The sequence below is a fragment of the Megascapheus bottae genome, chromosome 8 (genome assembly GCF_031878675.1).
Source record: "Megascapheus bottae isolate mThoBot1 chromosome 8, mThoBot2.hap1, whole genome shotgun sequence".
NCBI lineage: Eukaryota > Metazoa > Chordata > Mammalia > Rodentia > Geomyidae > Megascapheus > Megascapheus bottae.
In genome coordinates, this window is record NC_143516.1 from 54,513,379 (window position 1) to 54,537,807 (window position 24,429).

The 24,429-nt window shown below is 38.4% G+C and overlaps 1 protein-coding gene across 2 annotated transcripts in view; it reads left to right on the plus strand.

Annotated features, from left to right (window-relative positions):
* Positions 1–24,429, plus strand: part of Rngtt (RNA guanylyltransferase and 5'-phosphatase) — a 233,839-nt gene that overhangs the window by 66,129 nt on the left and 143,281 nt on the right. For both annotated transcript variants that reach the window (XM_090338447.1, XM_090338446.1), the window contains exons 10-12: positions 3,109–3,180; positions 6,650–6,814; positions 24,012–24,080. In XM_090338447.1, coding sequence (XP_090194573.1) covers positions 3,109–3,180; positions 6,650–6,814; positions 24,012–24,080 — 306 coding nt within the window. The remainder of the gene's footprint in view (positions 1–3,108; positions 3,181–6,649; positions 6,815–24,011; positions 24,081–24,429) is intronic.

A 24,429-nucleotide genomic window follows, 5' to 3' on the forward strand; every position in this document is an offset into this window, starting at 1 on the left:
CTGAGTAGCTAGGATTATAGGCGTGAGCCACCACACCAACTTTTTTATTTTGAAAACTTTTCAGGCCTTTTTTATTTTACAAGTAGGCCCTCTAGGGGAATAGGGGTTTTATAGCTAAACTCATACCTCTTTTAGCTTTTCCAGAATTTTGGTGTTTTCTTGGTTATCTTATAAATTAAAAAAATATTTTATTGCAAATAATCTATTTGGACCTATGGTTTATTCTTAGTATTGTTATTGTTATTATTTGGTTAGCTGTGGGGCTTGAACCTAGGCCTGGGCACTGTCTCTAAGCTTTTTTGCTCAAGGCTGTCTTATCAGTTTAAGCAACAGTACCATTTCTGATTTATTTTCTAGTGGTTAATTCTAGGTAAGACTCTTATGGATTTTGTTTTTGCCTGGCTTGGCTTTAAACTGCAATCCTCAAATTTCAGGATTATAGGCATGAGCCACTGGCACCATGGTTTGGTTATTTGTTTTTAAAGCTTACTTGATTAGTTATTCTTTTTTGCACTTGTTTTGTTACCTGATAATGTATTTCGTTTTGGCATTTAAAAACAATTTGTAGGGCCGGAGTTGGCCTAATGATAGATTGCTTGCCTAGCATGCATGAAGAAGCAGGTTCTATTCCTTGGTACTACATACATAGAAAAATCTACAAGTGGTGCAGTGGCTCAAGTGGTAGAATGCTAGCTTGAGAAAGCCCAAGGACAATGCTTAAGCCCTGAGTTCAAGGCCCAGGACTGGCCCCCCTCACAAAAAAAGACTAATTTTTAAAGGAAAACATTGTTGCTCATTTATCAGGTAATTTAGGAAATTCTGTAATGTTTGCCATTTAAAACTTAAAAGTTCACTTAACTGAAGAGAACAATTGGAATCTATTATTGCTAAAATTTTTATTTAGTGTGTGTGTGTGTGTGTGTGTGTGTGTGTGTGTGTGTGTGTTTAATTGGAGATAAGATTCTCACAAATTTTCCTGAGGATCTATGACCCTCAGATCTCAGCCTCCTGAGCAGCTAGGATTCCAGGTGTTTGCACCATTGGCATCTGCCTTCATTTTTTAAATTTTGTACTTACCTGTTGGCATTTCTGGATTATTCTCCAGTATGCAGCTCTGATATCTATGACAATATATGATATATAAAAAGGAATCCCAGGGAACTTAGCACTATATCATTTTGATGTATCCCTGAGTCTCTTTCTAGTCTGCCAGCCACCTGTTTTGCTAGCACTTTCTTATTACACAAAATGCTTAGACAAAAATATTTAAGTGAAAGTATTTCTGCAAAAAGTTGTTGGCAAATGTGACTTAATTTATATCAAGTGTTTGGCTTAAGTAAAATGTTTATAGCTTGACATTCAGGAAAAGAACTGCTAATGACTTCTTAAAATAACAAAAATATTTTTTTCAATTATTGTGTAATAAAAATTAATTTTAGATGACTCTATAGATTTTCTGTCCTGCAGTTACAGGGGGAAACCTGCATACTTTCTTAGGAAGAATATAAGGAAAAACAATTTCAATCCAAAAACATACTAAGAGTTAAAAATTTTACAAAGTCCTGCATTTTATACCTTTAATATTTTAGGCTCCTGTTTCTAACAGCGAAGAATTTCTTTAGACTTTTTTAAACCAGTGTTGGAGTTTGAACTCAGGAACTAGGCATTGGCCTTGGACTTTCTCAGGGCTAGCACAAGCACTCTACCACTTGAGCTACAGAACCACTTTGGTCTTTTCTGTGTATGTAGTACCAAGGAATGGAATCTGGGGCTTTGTGCATTCTAGGCAAATACTCTACCACTAGGCCATGTTCCCAGGCCCTCTTTGGAATTTTTAATGACTTTGGTGATCTTATGGAGTGACTATATAGGAACTAAAATTAAAATAAGATTGTCATTTGTAGTTACATGATTAAGGTAGTGGGCCTAGCACAACAATTAAAAGTAATAGAGAGGGCCGGGAGTTTGGCCTAGTGGTTAAAGTGCTTGCCTAGCATGCACGAAGACCCGGATTCGATTCCTTGGTACCACATACATAGAAAAAAGCTGGAAGTGGTGCTGAGGCTCAGGTGGTAGAGCTCTAGCCTTGAGAAAGTCCAAGGACAGTGCTCCAGTGCTCAGGCCCTGAGCTCAAGCCCAGGACTGGCAAAAAAAAAAAAAAGTAATAGAGAAGCCTGGCCTACTGGCTCACACCTATAATCCTAGCTATTCAGGAGGCTGAGATCTGAGGATCAAGGCACCAAAGGACCTGAGACTCTTATCTCTAGTTAACCTCTAGAAAAGGGGAAGTGGGGCTTGGTCCAGGGGTAGGGTGGTAGCCTGGAGCTGAAGAGCTCAGGGACAGTGCCCAGGCTCAGGGCTAGGGTGGTAGCCTTGAGCTGAAGAGCTCAGGGACAGCACCCTGGCTGAGTTCAAGCCCCATGACCCACCCAAAAAACAAAACAAAACAAAACGATAGTGACTAAACAAGCCCCTGTTTTGTTTAATGATCTTCAATTACAGAATTTAAAAATTTGTTTTCTTTAGCCTTAAATAATGTCTTAAATGTCAAACATAAAATACAATTTAGTTAATTCAAATAAAAAACAATGAGAATACCCTATCTTAAATTTTATGTTAATATACTAAATATATATAATGAATTCTTAAAGTGTTGATGAGTGCCTTGATGTTGGCGTCCTTCTAGGATGTCCACCTGGTGGGTAAGATGGCGACAGAGCCCAGAGTAATACAGACCCCAGAGATCAGACTCTCAGTGCAAATCTAAATTTATTCCACGTGCTCACTAAATACAAATCGAGCGGTCGCAGCCATGTCATCAATTAGGGATGATCTTCAGCCAGTGGTGTCCTGAGACACACCCCACTTGTTCCAGGTGGGTGGGGCCAGGCGCCCTCTGGCTCCTGACTGCTTGCTTCACTCAGTGTGTAGTGATTAAGGGCATATAGCAAGCAGCAGGGTTCCCCCACAACTTGATATGGATATAAGTATTTTTTGAAAAATTATCAAGCTGTATACTTGTGATTGATGGCTTTCTATATGTATGTTATGCTGTAAACAAATGGAAAACATTGCTATTAATGTTCAAATTTTTTTTTCCTGCTTTAGGAAATGATAATTGACAGAGTAAATGGACAGACTGTTCCTAGATATTTGATATATGACATAATTAAATTCAATGTAAGTACCTTTTGTAATTTATAAAGTGTATATTTTGTAAAAGTTGTCATTGAAACAATAGTTCACATGGTATGGCTAGTAGCTACACTGGAAAATAATCAGGTGTTTTCTTTTTTTTCTTTCTTTTTCTTTTTCTTTTTTTTTTTTTGTGTGTACTGGTACTGGGACCACAAGGTCACTTGGCTTTTTCATTTGTGACTGATACTCTACCACTTAAACCATTCCTCTAGTTCTGGCTTTTTGCCTATTATTTGGAGAGAAGAGTCTCAGATCTCAATCTCAGATCTCAAGGATTACAGATGTGAGGCACTGATGCCTGGCCATATCAGACATTTAAAAAGTGGTTTTTTTTTTTTTTACTTTTGAGTAGTTATATAAAGGAGTTGCCATTCAACAAAGCAGTTTATGAATATAGTATGTCACCCCTTCTAACATTTTCATCTGAAGCTCTCAACCCATTCCTTCCCTCGTTTTCCTTAAATTTTAGGCTTGGAAAACATTATGTTAAGTGAAGTAAGCCAGACCCAGAGAAATACAGGTTATTGGTTTCCCTCATTTGTGGTAGCTGGAATGTGCCTATGAATTTATAAGTAAACACACTGGATAGTATGCAAGTGGTTACAAATGAATTAACTGAAGGATAATAGACTCTTAAGAGAGCTCAAATAGTATAATTCTTTAGAAAGACTGAGTCAAAGCCCAACAAAATAAGTACTGGAAATGAGTACTTGCAAGGAAGTGGAATTGGGGCCAAGGGGAGAAAGGTAGACCAGTGAAGGGGGAAAATAGTCAAGAATTCATTATATGTAACACAAAATTGAGAAAAATGAGGGTAGGGGAGGAGAGTAGAATGAGTGTGAAAAGGTGACAGATCAAGATGTATCGTACAAATATCAGACATTGTTAGGAAATAAGTATTAGGAGACTGAGTGTAAACTGATTGTAGGGTTTTGTTTTGTTTGTTTGGTGGTACTAGAATTTGAACTCTAGTGCCTTGTACTTTTGCTAGGCAGGCTTTCTACTACCTGAGCCCTACCATAGCCTGATAATGATATATTGAATGTTCAACATGGAAACACCTTCATGTCACATAAATGCAAACAGAAAACTTCAGTAAAATAAAATACCTGAAAATAAAATGTAACCTTGATATAGAAAATTGAAATTTTGTTTTCTACCTATTACCCACAGTTCTAGACTAGCTAAAAATCTGTTTCCTTGTTCACCTTCAGTTACAATGTGAATCTCTAAATTATGTAATTCCTGTAAATGTAAGAAACTCAGTAGTGCAGTAGTGTACATTTGTGAAAAGATGTAATCATTCTTCTAGATGTATAGTATTCAAATTATATAAGCATTAAACTAGACTGGAAATGTTGAGAGATTTTAGAATTAAATGTTATTTTAAGCTTGATAAGAATATTTTTTTCTTTTCTGTTTCCCTCCCTTCCTCCTTCCCTCTCGCCCTTTCGCCCTCTCTTTCCTTTTTTTTTTTTTTTTTTTTAAACCAGTCCTGGGCCTTGAACTCAGGGCCCGGGCACTGTCCTTGGGCTTTCTCAAGGCTAGGGCTCTACCACTTGAGCCACAGCACCATTTCTGGCTTTTTCCTTTGTCTGTGGTACGGAGGAATTGAGCTTGGGTCTTCATGCATGCTAGGCAAGCACTCTACCATTAGGCCAAACTCCTGGCCCTTCCTTTCTTCCTTTTTAAAGAATATATATGAAGGCCTCATAAGCTAGAACTTGGATCTTTTTGTCGAGGCTGAGTTCAAGCCCATAACCCACAAAAAAAGAAAAATAAAGATTAGACTATTCTGAAAAGGATTAATTTTGAAAATATAGTAAAACTAGAAGATAATGAAGTTTCTTAACTTGTACCTTCTTAAAGTTGAATTGTCCTTGAAATACAGAAGTTCAACACCCCCAAAATGAAGATAGGTACATTGAAAATTAAAAAGAAAAAGATGCTTTTAGTTGAAGACATGGCTCAACAGGAAGAGCACCTGCTAGCAAGCAGAAGTTCTAAAAGAATGCCGTTATGTAACTGAGATAAATGTAATCCTGAGTTTCACAGTTTTAACATATATATATATATGTATATATATATGTATAATATTAGCATGGAACTAGCTAGTCTTTTACTGGTATCCTTTCTTGGCTTATTAACTTGCCAGCCTTTTCCTTGTTACCATGTACTTAGGTTTTCATTCTTGGTGATGATGATGTAGCTTTTATAGAGTAGTTCACACATGGACTGTGTGTGTGTGTGTGTGCATTCCCTAGCATTTTCTCAATAAATAGACAACTATATACCTTTCACTAAAGAGAGAATGTTGAACATCTCTTAAATAATTTCTCTAGAATTTGGTCGAATAATTATTCCTTTGAATTAATCTAAATTGGCAAGTGGAAAAATAAAGAAGTGATGAGAGAATTATATAGAGAAGTCATTTTCTTCTTAGGCCGGGAGTTTGGTCTAGTGGCAGAGTGCTTGCCTACCATGCACAAAGACCTGGATTTGATTACTTGGTACTGCATACATAGTAAAAAGTCGGAAGTGGTGCTGAGGCTTGAGTGGTAGAGCTCTAGCCTTGAGAAAGTCCAAGGACAGTGCTCAGGCCCTAAGCTCAAATCCAGGACCGGCAGGAAGGAAAAAAAAAGTCATTTTCTTGATTTTTTTTGGCCAGTTCTAGGGCTTGAACTCAGGGCCCCCGGACACTTTTTTTTTTTTTTTTTTTTTTGTCAGTCCTGGGCTTAAGCTCAGGGCCAGAGAACTGTCCTTGGATTTTTCTCAAGGCTAGAACTCTATCACTTGAGCCTCAGCACCACTTCTGGCTTTTTCTAAGAATGTGGTACCAAGGAATCGAACCTGGGTCTTTGTGCATGCTAGGCAAGCACTCTACCACTAGGCCAAACTCCAGGCCCCTTGGACACTTTTTACTTTAGGCTAGTGCTCTACCATTTGAGCCACAGCGCCACTTTAGGCTTTTTCTGTGTATGTGGTGCTGAGGAATTAAACCCTGGGCTTTGTACATGGTAGGCAAGCACTTCTTCCGCTAGGCCATACTCCTAACCCCAAAAAGTAATTGTCAAGTAAAGTTTACATATTACTCGAGTGATACTTTCTAGATTAATGTAGTATGCTTTATAGCTATGGCGATCATATGTGATATGTATCTATATGTATATATGTGTGGGTTCGATTCCTCAGTACCACATACATAGGAAAAAGCTGGAAGTGGTGCTGAGGCTCAAGTGGTAGAGCTCTAGGCTTGAGAAAGTCCAAGGACAGTGTTCAGCCCCTGAGTTCAAGTGCAGGACTGGCAGAAAAAAAAAAAAAGCACTCTATCATTGTTATTAAGGGTTGCACAGGGATTATGGACTACTATATTTAGTATGACAGTCTTTATATTTGTGCTGATAAAATAGTAGTTAGTATTGAAATCTTAAAAGTTGTCTCTTTAATTCAGGCCCAGCCAGTTGGAGATTGTGATTTTAATGTTCGCCTACAGTGTATAGAACGAGAAATTATAAATCCTCGACATGAAAAAATGAAGACTGGGCTCATTGATAAAACACAGGAACCATTTAGTGTGAGAAATAAGCCATTTTTTGACATCTGTACTTCAAGAAAGGTAACATTTATTTTTTGTTTTCTACTTCATGTATTATAATTCAGTTTGTTAGAAGAATATAAATGGCATTTGGCTCCTCACTTATCTTGACCTTTCCAGAAATGACTGGAATTGGATGTATCACTATTTTTACCAAACAGGTATGACTCCTAGTCTTGTCCTATTTAGTAGTGTTTTTAGTGTGGATACATAAACTAGGTTGCTTCTTTTTTTGATTCATAGTCATTGGTTTTTATTCTGTTTTTAAGAAGACTATATACCCTATAAATACATTCACAATGAAATAGTTTTTTTAGACCTGGTTGGTCCTGCTTTTTCCTGAAAGCAAACAGTACTTGTTTTATATTCTTATATTTCTGTGATACATTGGTATATACACACAGTAAAGGTTTTCTTTCTTTTTGGCTGATCCTAGAGCTTGAACTTTGGGCCTGGGTGCTGTTCCTCAGTTTCTTTTGTTCAAAGCGAGTGCTCTATCACTTTGAGCCACAGCACTACTTCTAGCTTTTTCTGAGTGGTTAATTGGAGATAAGTTTCTCATGGACTTTCCTCTCTGGGGCTGGCTTTGCACAGCGATTCTCAGATTCTAGCCACCAGCACCCAGAAAGGTTTTTTTTTTTTATTAACAATTTATTAACATTGATTTTTATATCATATTTTAAATGATGTATTTAACAAACAAGTATTCAAGAAGGGAATCTCTATATATAATCATTGGCACTTAGATTTAGAACATAATTAAAAATAGGCTGAGGGTTTGTAAGTCATATATACATATTAATCTGTATAATAAAATATTATGTCTATAGAGCTATAAATTTTTATGTCTATATTAGTGTTTCTATTTCCAGTACCATGTCCATAGCATTGGGTACACAAATATTGAGTCCTTGCTCTTGTACTGTTTAGATCTAATAGCCACATATTAAGGATACCATGCACCTTTTATTCCTTTGTTCTTGACTTGTCTCACTCAACATGATTCGCTCTAGGTTCATCCACTTCCCTGCAAATGCCATTACTTTATCTTGTCTGTTGGCTATGTAGAATTCCATTGTATATACCACGTTTTCTGTATCCATTCATCTGCAGTAGGGCATCTGGATTGTTTCCATCACCTGGCTATTGTGAATAGTGCAGAGATGAACATAGCTGAGCAGGTGTCCTTAACATATCTTGGGTTATGATGTTCAGGATAGATGCCCAGGAGTGGTATGGCAGGATTGTAGGGAAGGTCAATTTTCAGTTCTTTAAGAAACCTCCACACTGCTTTCCAGAGTGGCTGAACTAGATTACATCCCACCAGCGGTGCAGTAGGGTTCCTTTTTCTCCACAACTCTGCCAGCATCTGTCATTGTCTGAGTTCAAAATCTTGGCCATTCTTGTTGGGGTAAGGTGGTATCTTAGGGTTGTTTTTATTTGCATTTCCTTTATGACCATGGATGATGAGCATTTTCTCATATGCTTTTCTGCCATTTTAACCTGTCCTTTTGATAAGTCTCTCTTTAGTTCCCTTGCCCATTTAATGAATGGTTTGTTGGATTTGGTGGGGGGATTAGTTTCTTGAGTTCCCTGTAGATACTGGATATTAAGCATTTTTCAGATGTATTATTGGTAAATATCTTTTCCCAGTTGGTTGGCTGATGCTCTACTTTTGTGGCTATGCTTTTATCTGTGCAGAAACTTTTTATTTTTAGGTAGTCCCATTTATCGAGTCTCTCTCCAATCTGTTGTGACCCTGGGATTCTGTTCAGGAAGTTTTTGCCTGTGCCTATGAGTTCCAGTGTCTCTCCTACTCTATCATGTAGCAGTTTCAAGGTTTCTGGTCTGACATTGAGGTCTTTGATCCATTTTGAGGTAATGCTTGTGCATGGCAAAAGGCTAGAGTCAATTTTTAGTTTTCTGCATGTGGCTGCCCAGTTTTGCCAACACCAATAATTGAATAGGCTGTGTTTATTCCACTGTATATCTTTGGCTCCTTTGTCAAATACAAGTTGACTATACTTATGTGGTTTTATTTCTGGATCTTCTATTCTGTTCCATTGATCTTCTGGTCTATTTATGTGGCCAAAAGGTTTTCTTATTTTTGTTGCTTTACCACTTTTAAATGAATCATACCAAGTATTCTAGGATTGATTTTTTTTTACATGAAAATAAAACTTGGATATATTTCTGTGTGCACATAGAGATTTGCCACCTTTATTATTATTATTATTATTATTATTATTATTATTATTATTATATATATTTTGGTGGGTAATGTGGTTTGAACTTGGGGCCTGGGTACTGTCCCTGAGCTCCTCAGCTCAAGGCTACCTCACTACCCCGAGCCAAGCCCCACTTCCTGTTTTCTAGAGGTTAATTGGAGATAAGAGTCTCAGGTCCCTTTGTGCCCTGATTCTCTTTGAATCTTGATTCTCAGATCTCAGCTTTCCGAGTAGCTAGGGTTATGAACACGAGCCACTGTGCCCGGCTGCCACATTATTTTTTAATTGTTCAATGATGTTGACAGTAAAGATGTGCCATATGTTATCACTTCTGAGATTTTAGGTTGCTTCTAGTATTAATTATTACTGATGCTTTTCCAGGGAGCATCTTTGCTTATATGGTGGGTATTTCTTCATGGTAAGTTAGAACTTTTGGTGTAAGGACTTTTGAATAGTTCTAGTAACAACTACGAAGTCACCTTCTACATTAAGCCCTTCTATCTCCAGTGGACAAGAGAGTTTCGTTCCTCAGACCATTCTCTGCTTTCTTTTCCTTCCTGGTCTCTGCAGACAACGTAGGGTACCCTACTGTGGACATGAGCAAGCTCCTAAAACAGTGACTATGTTATCCCTCCCCCCTCCCCCCCCCCCCCGTGTCCCCTCCCTTCTTCTCCTTCCCTGCCTTGCTTCTTAACTGGCTTTGAGATCTTTTTAAGGCACTTGAAACTTTTTCTGACAAAGTTTATTCATGTATAGTGTGGAGTTATAAATCTAGGCTTGCTCTGTGAACTTACTGTAATATTGCATCAAATCAAGCGGCTGAGCTCTTGAGGATAGTGGTTTGAAGAAAGCCTAGGCTTTCTCCGACTTCACTTAACTCTCCGAAAAGGCAGACTGGAAGTAAGTGTGATTTTAGTGGTAGAGTACTAGCTGAGCAAACTAGCCAAGCAAGCTTGAAGCCCTGCTTCAAATTCCAGTACCACCTATGTAAAAATAAAAGTATCTAGACATACCTAAATAAACAAAAATCAAACAACAAGAAAACAAGACCAGAATAACATTACATATTAGGAAATGCTACAAAATATTGGAAATAAAGGGCTTTTTAAGCAAGACAGAAAACTCAGAAAATAGGAAAAGTATATTTCTAAATTTGACTTCATAAAAATTGAACTTTTTATTGTGGAAAATACTACTTAAAATAATTGTACAGCAATAGATACAAACTTATAAAGTAGCAATAATTACTAGAGGCAGGCCAACATAATTACTTTTTATCAGTTGTTATATTCTGAACATTTTCTAGAAGTGACTGCCTTTTGTTCATGAAACTAGCCTTGTGCTTTCAATTTCAAGCTATAACATGCTGTCCATGTAATGGCATGTATCAATACTTCCTTATGGCTGAATAATGCTTCATTATGTAGTTCTACAACATTTTGTTTTTCCATTTGCTTGATGGAAATTTGAGTTATCTCCATTTGCCAGCGATTATGGATAATGCTTTTATAAACATTTGTGTGCAAATTACTGTGTGAACATCTGTGCAACTTTTCTTTTTTGAAATGATGATTTAATTATGTTTATATTCATAAAATGGATATGTTGACAGTCATTGCTGTCATTATCTTATGGTTTCTGGTAAAAGTGTGTTGGTGCATGTGTTTGTAGTGTTTTTTTCAAAAGTATTTGTAATCACTTACATGTTTGTTCTTGTGGCTCATTTTCTACCTATATCTTTATATATCATTAGATTTGTAATGTTACCTAATGATTTTTCTCAAGAATACTTCCTGATAGCAGTAGTTTCTAATGTCTTGTGTATTTGAAAATGTTTGCCTTTTTTTTTCCATATAAAAAGGTGAATTTATTGGGGAAGTAGATGGTGAACTGACTGGCCAGGGGAAATTGATGGTGAACTGACTGGCCAGGGACACAGTGCAGACTCGGGAGCTGACGCTGTGACCCCGAGCAGCGCTCACGCTGGGTTTTTAAGGCAAAACCCATGCGGTCGAACCTGGCCACACAGGTGGCCAGTGGGATAGTTACATACACAGAGGGACCATTGCCAGCTCCAGCCACACGCAGGTAGCCAATAGGGTTAGAGCCCAGTGTTTGAATTTACCTGTCACCTTAGTTGGAGTTGGCGGGCTAAGGTGAAGCAGGCCCACCCCCACCCAAGCGGATATCCCTCCTCATGGGGGGTGGGGAGAAGGTCAAGATTGCCCCTCCCTCGAAGGGCAAAGGTGACTGGGCTGTACCAGATATCCATCTTCATGGGGGGTGTGGGGAGGTCAAGGTGGCTGGACTGGACCATTGTCGACCTTCCACAATGGGGCGGGGGAACTCTTAGGCATTCTGGAAGGCGCCAGTCCCTGCTCCCCTTAACACTCCCCGCTTTTCTTTTAGCCTAGTCAAATCCTTGACTAGTTTACCTTAGTACAAACGGGGTTATACCGGGTGTGAAGGATCATCAGTTTTATAACTCTGATCCTTTTTTTACTGAAGACATCATTTCAATAATTACACATGGGCCAATCAACAGGAACATTCTCCTCCCAGGGCGACACTCAAACCTCTAGGAACAATATGTCTAGTCCTCTTCTGTTCTGGAGGACAACTTCAGTTAGGGACCTCAGTGAGTTCTCTGGGAGTCTGAAAGTCCAGGATCCTCACATGCTGTCTTCACCTAGGAGTGATGAACCCAGTAGCTCGTTCCTGCTACTTTCACAGTGGTTGGAGTGCTGGGAATCACAGCATAGGTTCACTTGAGTGCCAGGGTACTGGAAATCAGACAGTGAACATGTCCTCAAATCAACTTGTAAGGCCTGTAAGGAGTGGATTGAATCATGGTTAACAATGCCAGCTGAGATAACACATGACGTGGAGGGCCAACAATTGTTATCAGACTCAGGCAGACAGCATTCTTTGGTTTGGAGGGGCATATAGCGTGCCCTCCCATTTCTGCACCCAAGAAAAAGCTCTCACAACTAGGAAGCATGCTTAACAATCCCTCAGGTGGGCACAAAGAATAGTTCCACATTAGTGTACCAATCCTGACCCAGCTTACATCATGGCTAACTCAATTATATACCTACCAATTCTACTTGTAATCTCCATTCTTAAGATAATGCTCATACCATCTACTACATACAGGAACTCTCCAGGATTTGTCTTTTTCCCTTATCCATAAACTATTCTTTTGTTTACTCAATTCCTTTCCAAAGGTTTTCTTTACTAAACTTTTTCTCTCTTGTTTACCTGACTATAGCCCTCATTCACATTTAGCACCTCTCACGTCTAGGCTGTTCAGCACTGGATGGAAAATTCCCTTCACCCATCCAGAGTCACCATAATGGCTGCAAAAATCTAGGGGACTTTAAACTTAGCACAGATAGAATATCCCATGACCAAGGGGTTCCAGTCCTCTAAGGATGCAGCTGCGGGGTGGTGGTGGAATCAGGCAGGACAGCAGCTCCAATGGAATGTCACACCTCCTGCTGGGTCACCTGCAAATTCAACCTAAGGCGATTTTTCCCAATGCTTTCCTGGTTGCTTTACCTGAGCACACTCAGGTTTTTTTCAGGTTTTTTCCAAAGGAATACCAGGGTGACAACTTTTAGTAACTAGATTTCCTTTAAATGAGGCTAGGATTTTCTAGGCAGGCATAGAAGACTTGAACCTGTAGCCATTCCCCACAAGTTCAGTCTCCACTCTTGCACATCTGTCACTACTCTTTCCCATGTCTTTAATTTTATCCTGTCTCACTTTCCAAAAATGACTCTGGTTCCTTCATCTAAAGGGGACTGATGGGCGGAGATTCAGCTTCTGTAACTTCTTCAAGCTGACTCAGGGGCCAAACTGGAGAACATATAAAACATTTAACAACTGCACAAACCTTCTTTAGCTACAATAGTGTAGCTTACTTAGCACCCATTTGCAAAGGCATTTTCTTGATTGTCTGGGGAAGTTAATCCCTGCGACCCCAACAATGCCTCAGTTACCTATGTAGGCCTATATACAGATCAATGGGGACACAAGCCTCAGATCCACAAACTTTCCTGATTTTGTGGTTGGTGTCAAATCAAACTTTGCTCAGTTAGGACTTTAAAATACCCACTATTACAGATGATTAACAAGTTCCTGCCCAGTTACGAAAGGCACGAGCATGAGTAAGGCATGCTTATAAACTACTCTGACCTCCCAGCTCTGATTAATTTTAAATGGCCAAGCACAAGTGACTCTAGGATCTGACACCATCTCTGCCAACCAAGCAGTGGCTTACTGCATCTGGATGCTTCATTGTTTTCATCCCAGTAGTGTCTCTCCATACAGGGATAAACATCCCATTGGCATTTCACTTTGTTGGTTGCTGGACTTGAACTCAGGGTCTGGGCGCTGTCTCTCAGCTCTCCAGCTCAAGGCTAGCACTCTGCCACTTCAAGCTCTAAAGCATCTCTGCCCCAGCATTCTGCTGGCAGATTAGACACCACAGTCGCACAGGGACTTTGCTTTGCCCGGGCTGGCTCAAAACCGCGGCTTTCAGATCAATGAGTCCTCTGGAGGCCTTTATTTTTCACCAGGGCGATTTCCCCCAGAAAGATGGTTAAGAATTCCTGGAGGATAATTGGAGACTCTCTTGGGTCTGACGCCATCGATGGGATTCCACATCCACCAGTGAGACTCGAACCCACACGTCACCCTGTGGTTAAGGACTCTTCCCGGCCCATGCACCAAAAATGTAATGGGGTCAAGAGGAGGGGATCCCACATCCCTCCAGGTGGGGATTCCACGTCCCACCAGAGTCCACCACACAGAGACAGTCTCATATAAAAAAGTGAATTTATTAGGGAAGTAGATGGTGAACTGACTGGCCAGGAACACGATGCAGACTTGGGAGCTGACACTGGGATGTGTATTTACTTACTTACTTACTTGTGGGTCATGGGTCTTGAACTCTGGGCCTGCATGCTGTCCCTGAGCTCTTCAGCTCAAGGGTACCCTCACAGTCACACTTCCTGTTTTTTAATGATCAATTGGAAATAAGAGTCTCACACTGTTCAGTGCCCGGGCTGGCTTTGAACTATGATCCTCAGTTCTCATCCTCCTGAGTAGCTAGGATTATAGACTTGAGCCACACAGTGCCAGGCAGTTAGCTTTATTTTATTTTATTTTGTTTTTGTTGCCAGTTCTAGGGCTTGAACTCGGGGCCTGAGCACTGTCCTTGGGCTTTTTCCTCAAAGCTAGCACTCTGTCACTTGAGCCACAACACCACTTCTGGCTTTTTCTATGAATGTGGTACCAAGGAATCGAACCTGGGTCTTTGTGCATGCTAGCCAAGCACTCTACCATTAGGCCAAACTCCCAGCTGGTTAGTTTTATTTTTGAAAGGTCATTTGGATGGTTTTTAAATTATTGCTTCACACTTAACCTTTAAGTATTAGTAAATTTTTAGTGTTTATGCTGCTCTGAAACAATAAAATTCCATCTAACCTTGTTTTTCCTTCCATTTTAGATAGAAGCCTTCCTTTTGCCTCTTTGCTCCGAAGTTTTTTATTTCTTCATCTTTGAGTTCAGCAAAGTATTACTGTCTTGGGATTGACTGTCTCAGATCAGCGGGGGGGTGTGTGTGTGTGTGTGTGTGTGTGTGTGTGTGTGTGTGTGTGTGTGTGTGATGGGACTTGAACTCTGGGCCTGGGCGTTGTCTCTGAGCTCTTCAGCTCAAGGCTACCGCCCTACCCTTGAGCCCCAGCCCTTGAGCCCCAGCCCCACTTGCTATTTCTATTTCTAGTGATTAATTGGAGATCTGAGTCTCATGTTCTCTGGAGCCTGAGCTGGCTTTAAACCAGTGATCCTCAGATCTCACCTTCCTGAGTAGCTAGGATTACAGGTGTGAGCCACCGTCCTTGGCTTCAGATCAGTTTTTTCTACACTTTCATTTCTTATTTTCTTCTTTTGTCAGTACTGAGATTTGAACTCAGAAAGTTTGCCAGTAAGGCCATCTATTACTTGAGTAACGTGGTCAGCCTTAGAGTTTTCATTTAAATAACAGTGATGTTCTATTTTATCCTCTTTACACATTTTCACTATTTCTGACTTCAGTAAGTTTTGGTGGATTGGGTACTAGTGTATGGACCCTATTTTATGAAGCAGTGCTCTAAATTTAATATTGGTTTTTCTCATACTACAAAACTGTTTCATAGTTACATTTCATTTTGTGAGTTGTTTTTTTTTGTCGGTTATGGGGCTTGAACTCTGGAACTAGACACTGTTCCTGAACTCTTCGGCTCAAGGCTTCTGCTCTAACCCTTGAGCCACAGCCCCACTTCTTGTTTTCTGGTTAATTGGAGATAAGAGTCTCCTGGACTGGAAAAAAAAAATATCCTTTTTATGATGTAATGTATGCCGCATTCTTGATAGGAATCTTAGGTCTTGTTTTTATATGGCTTTGAGCTATTTCTGTCCTAGCTTACAGTTGATACAAAGCATAAAATAAGGAAATGTTACTTGCATTTCATATTTTGGGAAGTGAAGTTTATTTCTTAAAGCCTCACTTTTATTTTCCTTGTACTTTATTAGATTACAGAACATGTTTAGAGTTAAATGCCATTTGGTTATCCCTGTGTGGGTTGTCCTCATCAGGAGATACTCAGTATCTGTTAAAACTAAGATAAAGGTCTCAACTGTGGTGGCTAAGTACGCCACTTTATGCATTAACTGAGAGGGTAGCTGTGACATCATTCTGCAGTTTGCTACTTTTATTTTTTCTCTGAAAGTCCCAGGGCTTGAACTCAGGGCTTGAGCACTGTCCTTGGGCTTTCTCAAGGCTAGAGCTCTACCATTTGAGCCACAGCACCACTTCCAGGTTTTTCTATGTATATGGTACTGAGGAACTGAACCCAGGTCTTCGTGAATGCTAGGCAAGCTCTCTATAGGCCAAACTCCCAGCCCTCTCATAAGCCTTTCTACTGATGGGAAGACAACCTACATTTTATTAGGAAATTTTGGGCTAAATGTCTTTATGTCAGACAGCTCCTTCAAGTTTGGGGATATACAGGGCCACCTTAGCCTTGCTGGCTATATATTATAGATCTCTTATTGACTGTTCCCTGGTTCAGGATTTCATTTGAATAATTCTCAGAACTTGAGAAGCACCACACTTGGGATTGTAATTCATTGAATAAGAATGGAAATTAAACCCGTCAAGTGATATATGGCATAAAATTTGTGAGAGTTCTAGTACAAAGCTTCTTGCTATCTTTTCGCTGTGGGTCATCAACAGTGCTACCTGTTCCAGGCTATGGTAAATATCAGTATTCAAGTGTGATAATAGTTAAAGAGGACTGTCAGTCACAGAAATTAGTAGAGCTTCTGTGTTCAGAGTTTGTGTGGGTGTTTCATCATACTGCTGGTGTGTTTCAGTTTCAGGTTTAGAACATTAGGCTAATGCATTTTTAGTGTCAACTTCCCTGTCAGTCTGACCTGTAATGGCCTGTTCTAATTGTGCTGTTCAACTTCCTAGACTCACCAGGCAAACAGAGATACTCCTTTCAAGTAGGGCCATCTTCTAATAATTGAGGGCAAAAGCCAGACCATACACATCTGTTTAAACATAGGATGGATGTGTTTTAATTATCTGTTTAATTTATTTCTGTAGATAAATTCTGGCTATATATCCTAAATTGGCCTGAAACTCTCAATCTTCCTGTTTCAGACTCCTCAATTTGAGATTATGGGTGCCTGCTATGTGTTTGGATGGAATTTTAAGTAGTTTCTTCAGACTTTTTTTTTCCCCGTGGTGACCTTCAGACTACTTAGTTATGTAGTTTAGTTTGGTTTTTACTGCCTTACATGTATATAGGTAAATATCCAGTGTATTTTCTGTTTATTTCAAAAGAGCTTAATATTCTTCTTAACCAGTAGGCAATACTTTTATTCTCAAAACAAATATTTTCTCACGTTTCTTACCAGCTGCAATCTGGATACATATTGTAGATGAAAAAGGCTTACTAGTATTAAAGTATGTGAGTTGCTTTGGAAAGGGAAGTGTGTTTTTTTTTTTTTTTTTTTTTTTGCCAATCTGTACTTGAGCTCAGGGCCTGAGCACTGTCCTTGGATTTTCTTAAGGCTAGAGCTCTACTACTTGAACCTCAGCACCACTTCTGGCTTTTTTTCTATGTATGTGGTACCGAGGAATCTAATCTGGGTCTTCGTGCATGCGAGGCAAGCACTCTATCACTAGGCCAAACTCCCAGTCCCAAGGGAAGTGTTTTATTGTGTTTAGATTAGAAATGCATTTAGGAGAGGTTCTTTAGAAGAAGGAAAAAAGAACTCTCAGAACTATGTAAAAGTAACATTCAGAAAGTTTTAGAAATAACCAACTGTTCTAGGAATTCTTTCTAGAACCAGAGAGGAAGGGTTTGTAGAAAATAGAGTAATTTAAATTTGCTGTTGCCCCAGTGGAGATGAGTCAGTAAGATAATGAAAGTAAGTAATAAGAGCTGGCTTGTGAGAAAAAGTTGCTAACTAGAGGGAAGGTATTACCGTTTTTCAAAATCTCAGCCTCTCAAGTCTGTACTAAGTGCATGAAATCAGCACTTCTTAAATGTCTTTCATATTTTTTTATATTTTCATTCTATACAAGTTAAATGCCTTTTTATGTTTTAATTTCTATTGGTATAAAACGTTATAAATATAGGTCATACAGGTCAATTCTATAACTAGAAGTCTTTAAATATCTATTCGAATTACTTTTAAATGACTATATGTATTGAGGTCCTCATTAATTTGGAGTACCAAAAGTTTTCAGTTCATGCTTAAAAAATGCTGAATTTGACTGCTTAAGAGGAAGTCCTCTCCCGCCCCCCCCCAGCCCCCCCCCCACACTTTTCTTTTGGTCTGTCATGGGGCTTGAACCCTGGGCCTGGGCTCTGTCCCTGGGCTCTTCAGCTGAAGGCCACTACCCTTTGAGCCATAGCGGTTTTCTAGTGGTTAATTAGAGGTAAGAGTCTCACGTGTTGGCCAGGGGCAATGGCTCAAGCTTGTAATCCTAAAGACTCAGGAGGCTGAGATCTGAGGATCAAGGTTCAAAGCCAGCCTGGCACAAAAGGATCTGAGACTCTTATCTCCAATTAACCTCTAGAAAATTGGGTCTTGGCTCAAAGGTAGGGCGGTAGCTTTGAGCTGAAGAGCTCAGGGACAGCACCCAGGCCCAAGGTAGGGTGGTAGACTTGAGCCAAAGAGCGAGCTCAGGGGCAGCTTTCAGGCCGAGAAAACACACACACACACACACACACACCAGACACACACACACACACACACACACACACACACACCAGACATACACACACACACATCATACACCACACACCACACACCACACCCAGGCCCAGGGTAGGGTGGTAGACTTGAGCCAAAGAGCGAGCTCAGGGACAGCTTTCAGGCCGAGAAAACACACACACACACACACACACACACACACACACACACACACACACACACACACACACACACACACACACACCAGACATACACACACACACATCATACACCACACGAGAAAACACACACACACACACCAGACATACACACATCACACACCACACACCACACACCAAACCAGACCTCAAAGTAGCTAGGGTTACAGATGTGAGACATGGCGCCTGGCGAGGATGTCCTTTTTAGTTGATAATAGGTTTCACTAGTTCCTGTAATTTAGTCTAGGTAATGTTTGTAGACTGACACCAGTTGGCATCTGGCATTTGAGTTTCATGCAAAGACCTACCATTAATTCCTCCAAGGTAGAGGCTGGCTAATCTCTTTTTAGTTTCAATTAGTAGAATTGTTGGTACTAGTTGATACCAAATAAATGTTCATTAAATGAGTAAATGATATCTAGATTTTGAAATTCAAAAGAAAAATTGGAAAATTGGATAAAGAGAACTTGTTTCATTAGAGTGAAATTATGAGGGAATTTAATGACAGTTGTTTATATATCTTTGATAAGTAGTAGTAATCAAATCTATTAAAAATAGCAGATAGAGGAACTGATTGATCTTGAGTTGCTTAGATTTTGGGAAGGAAAAACATAAGATTAAGTACTTAGGTGAACTCAAGTTTTCAGTTTTTGGGGGTGGCTTAAACAAAAATTTGGATTTTAGAGAAGTAGTGAGAGCATAAAAGAAGTCAACAGGTGTAATTACTATGTTGACTTTTCTTAGGCAATCACTAGATGTTATAAACTACTTGCTCAGAATGTAAGAAATGCAAACTCAGACTTGAAAGGTGGAAACAATTTATTTGTTCCTTGTTTAAATATTTTTTTGATATATTTTTGTGAATTTTAATAAATTGATATGTATTTTAAATACCATCAAAGCGTTTCTCATTCAGTATTGTCTTAAGGTATCATTCTTTCTTTCTCTCTCTCTCTCTCTCTCTCTTTTTTTTTTTTTTTGGTTGATCATGGAGCTTGAACTCTGGGCCTGAGTACTGTCCTGAACTCAAGGCTACTGCCCTACCACTTGAGCCACAGCTGCCACTTCCACTTTCCTGGTGGTTATTTGGAGATAAGAGTCTCATGGACTTTAGTGCCTAGGAGCTGGCTTTGAACCTAGATCCTCAAATCTCAGCCTTTTGAGTAGTTAGGATTACAGGCGTGAGCCACCAGCATTTAGTGATAAGCTATCATTCTTAAAAATAAATAAATAAGAAATAAAATTCCAAGAGACCATGTTTTTTAACCTCACTCTCTATTTTGTTTCTCATGTTTTGAATTAAGCCCTTCTGCATTATGTTTTTTGTGCCTTTACATTTATAATGATTTGGTTTCCAGTTCATGATTTAGAGACATATAAAGTATCAGTTCAGATTTAGTCATCTGGTATAACCTTGATTAGTTTTCTCTATCTTTGGTCTATGGAAAGTTGCTCATGTCTATATGATGTTTCATATGGTATACACATGTTATGGTTGTGTTTGTAACTAAGCAAATTTAAATTCTGTAGCAGCTTAGGAAACATTACTATGCTTTATTAAAAACCATTTGTGTCTAGTCTTTTGCCCTTCATCGAAATATCTTCTAATTTTATTTATAGGGAAAGTAATCATAGATTATAATTATGAAGGGAAATATGCCCCAGTTTAGGATAGCTCACTGTCTTAAGTCTTCTCTAGGGTTTTGCAATTAAATATTTCAAATTAAGATTCTTTTGTTAGAAGTGTTCTGAAAACATTTTGGGCAATTTAAGTAGAACTATGCTTTGGAGAGAGATTGATGGGGTAAATGACTAATTAAATGATTGTTTAAATATTTATATTGTGAAATTTAAATTAAGATTGTATTGAGGCATATTGGTCTAGGCTTATATTATCATAGAGTCCCCAGTATCTTTTACGTGGTTCTAATACTGCCAAGTAATCAGGAAACACCTATAAAAGTACTGCATGGAATCTTGCCATTTATTGAGTTTATTGATCATCCAGTTAATTCTCCAAGAAATGCTTAGTTTAATGCTTATGACATTATGTTAAAGTATAACTAAAAAATAAGTTTTACTTCAAATACAGAAAAGGAGAAAACGATTAGGTGAAACATACAAGACATTTTATTTTAGAATATATTATTAGAGACAGTACTAAAGTAAGTTTTAAATTATGCCTGACATTTAAATTAGCAGGTGAAACTGACCTTTTAAGCCATACTAGTTTTAAGGGCATTAAAGGTTTCTGGCCTTACCTCTTTTATGAGGGCTGCATGATTTGAACTCTTCTTTCAGAGACTGCCCAACATCCTTGTTGAATACACCTCTCTCATATTTTGTTTGACCTATTTCTCCATTTCTTTGGAATTTTCATCTTGTGACCTTTTGCTTTAATCAGAGGTCACTTTCTTTCTGGACTCTTTATTCCCACCTTGGAGTTTAAAATCACACATACTGCTTTATGAGTACAACTTCCATTTTGAAAATTGGTGGGACTTGTCATCGAGTAATTTCATCATTTCACCCCTCAATGGGAACTGGGTCAGTCTCAGAGAGAACGTTCATCTTTGGTAAATAAATAGCCCATCCCAATGACTATTATGCTATAGAGTTCTGGCACCTGTGGGTATATGGTTCCAAGGAGACTGACATTGAGGGAAAAGAGAATGCTTTTGATGCATAGAGCTAAATGCCATACTGCTGTAGCTTGACTAATTGTTTTCCATGCCACCAAGTTTCTGCTAAAAATACTGCCTTTCAACAAATTTAAAAATTTCATTTTATCATATCATAAATTAACTTTATGATGTGATCACTGTATCCTGTTAATTTTTACCTTGCTTTTTAGGTAGCAAGACATTTACATAAAATTAAGAACAGGAAAACACTGAGTAGATCACATACTTTAAATACAACTGATGATAATACAGACCTGGCTGAGAGTTTCTCAGTGTTAATCTGAGCTCTCCTCCCCCCACCCCCCCAGTCCTGGGCCTTGAACTCAGGCTTGGATACTGTCTTTGAGCTCTTGGGCTTTGTCAAGGCTAGAGCTCTACCACTTGAGCCACAGCACCATTTCTGGCTTTTTTCTGTGTACGTGGTATGGAGCAATCCAACCCACTTCTTTGTCCATGCTAGGCAAAGCACTCAACCACTAGGCTAAACTCCCAGTCCCTAATCTGAGCTTTATAATTACACTAATCAATTTGTTTGCTTATTTATTTTACTCATTCAAAACTGCCTATAATAAATCCAGGCATAACAAACCTGTGAATAAAGTGGGTTTGACTAAATCTACAATATAAAAATTCATTGAGTTCTTTCTTCTTCTTTTCTTCTTTCTTCTTCGTACTGGAATTTGAACTTAGGTCCTCAGGCATGCCAGTCAAGTCTTCTGCTAGTTGAGCCACCTCACCTTTAGGATTAGAGATTAATTTAGCAAGGTTTTTTTTTTTTTTGTGTGTGTGTGTGTGTGCCGTTCCTGGCTTAAACTCTGGGCCTGAGCAAGGCTAGAGCTCTACCATTTGAGCCACAGCACTACTCCTGGCCTTTTTTCTATGTGTGTTGTACTGAGGAATTGAACTTAGATGCATACTAGCCCAAATTCCCAGCCTTCAAGTTGTTTTTAAAACATAATGTGGTGCAGTAAGTATCAAGGTTGCATATTTTAATTTTAGTCTTGATTGAATCTTTATCATTACTTTTTAAATTATTATTATTATTATTAGCCAGTCCAAGGCGTGAACTCAGGGCCTTGACACTTTCTCTGAGTTTATTTTGCTCAAGGCCAGTACTCTTACCTCTTGAACCATAGCAACACTTCTGACTTTTTCTCTTTATGCGATACTGAGAAATCGAATGCGAAGCTAAGCATGCTAAGTGAGCACTCTACCACTAAGGCACATTCCCAGCCCCTGTCATTGCTTTTTGATAGGTGAAAAAGCCCAAGCCAGTCTTTTACCTCATCTCATCTATTTTTCTTTAACTTCCAATATGAGTTCAGAATTTTTCTGTAGCATAAGTATACATCACATAAATGCATTAATATTTTAGTTTAACATTGTTTTTCACATTTTTAGAAAGAATGAGTAATTTTATGACACTACAATGCTCAAAGTTTATTTAGTTTGTGCTTATAAGGAATCAGTGCTTTTAATCTATATTGATGTTTACTCTCAAGTACCTAGGTTATTTAAATCTGTAAGTGAACTGAAGACAAAGTATGAGTTTTTGAAGTGTTTTGAAATTTCTGGTTGTTTGGTTATGTCTTATATAATATGGCCCCCGAGAACCCCAAATTGCAAGCTCGCTTTTTTAACTGCAGTAATAAAAGAAAAAACGAACATCAAGAACATAACCTAGATGTACATGCATGCGTGTATATATCATGAAGTTTTGCTATTTTTATCTTTTTTCTGTTTGTGGCTTTCTTGGAGTTTGAAACTCAGGGCCTTACACTCACTTAGGCAAGCCCTCTTGCCACTTGAGTTATATTTCCGGTCCCATTTTACCTGTCTTGAAGTTTGTACCTCTGTGGCATGAAATATATTTATATTGTTATACAGTTGTCCATCCATCACCAGAAAATTTTCAACTTTTGTTACTGAAGCTTGTTAAACACTTAACTTCAAATCTCTGCTTCCCCCATTTTCTTTCAGTCATTGGTTTAAAGCCACTGCAGTTTAAAGGACATGTAGATATTCAAACTCCCCACCCCCCTTCCCCTCACTTCTCCTCTTTGAAAAAAAGTATAAAAACAAGAAAGAAAAACTTAGGAAATTACCTGAGAGTTTTATGTAAGCATAATTAATGTGTTTTGGGCTGTAATCCCCATTTTACAAAGTCTTGTCCCCAAGCAAGTTTCTTTGCTCTCTCCTTTTGTGTGGTGTATGTGCATTCTCATTTTTTATTCCAGTAATTGCTTTTTGTTTATTTTTGCTCTTCTTTCCTTGTGTTCAGGTCTAGCAATATATTTAAAAACTGCTTTCAGTACTTCTTTTTTTTGTTTTTATTTAAAAACTGTGCTTTCAGTACTTCTTTTTTTTTGTTTTTTGGATTGTCATCTAATATTGTTACATACTTATGAAACATAGTATGGCCTTTGATTCATGTGTGCATCAAACAGTGTGCAACTGAAGGTTTTAGTTGTTTACCACCTTAAACTTTTATCATTTTTTATGGTGAATGCATTAAAAATCTACTTCATATATTAACTAACTATATACTGTATTACAACTAATTATTTCTACCTTTATTGTTTTGGTTATGATGAGGGCTACTCAGAATAGTTCTTCTACCTTATAATGTCAGTATTCATGGAATATATTTTTAAATATTCCAGTATATCAATTTAGATCTCCTTGGTCCACCTCTCCCCTCTTTTTCCACACACATATATACAGATATTTACAATTTATGTATTAAAATTATTTGAAGCTTGTTAAGAAATTTTAAACAAGGTTTAAGTGATTATTATATTTCTAAAGAACACATCTATTTGTTTTGTAGCTACTGGAAGGAAGTTTTGCCAAAGAAGTCAGTCATGAAATGGATGGACTTATTTTTCAGCCTACTGGAGTAAGTTCATTTATCCTTGTGTGTGTGTGTGTGTGTATACATGTGTACATGTGTTTATGTTTGTATCTGTTTGTACTGTGTTCATATATTTAGAAAGTACCTTTTCCTCAAACTTATTTATTGCTGTGGTACTCCTTCGCCTTAAAATTGTTCAGTCTTGGACGATTTCATTTATACCTAAATATATAATACTAAACATTTGTTTTATTTTTACTTAATGAAAGAGGTAGACATTTTTTAGTATTACTTTTCAAGAGATTCTTTTTTTTTTTTTTGCCAGTCCTAGGGCTTGAATTCAGGGCCCCTGAGCATTGTCCTTAGGCTTTCCTCAAGATTAGGATTCTACCAC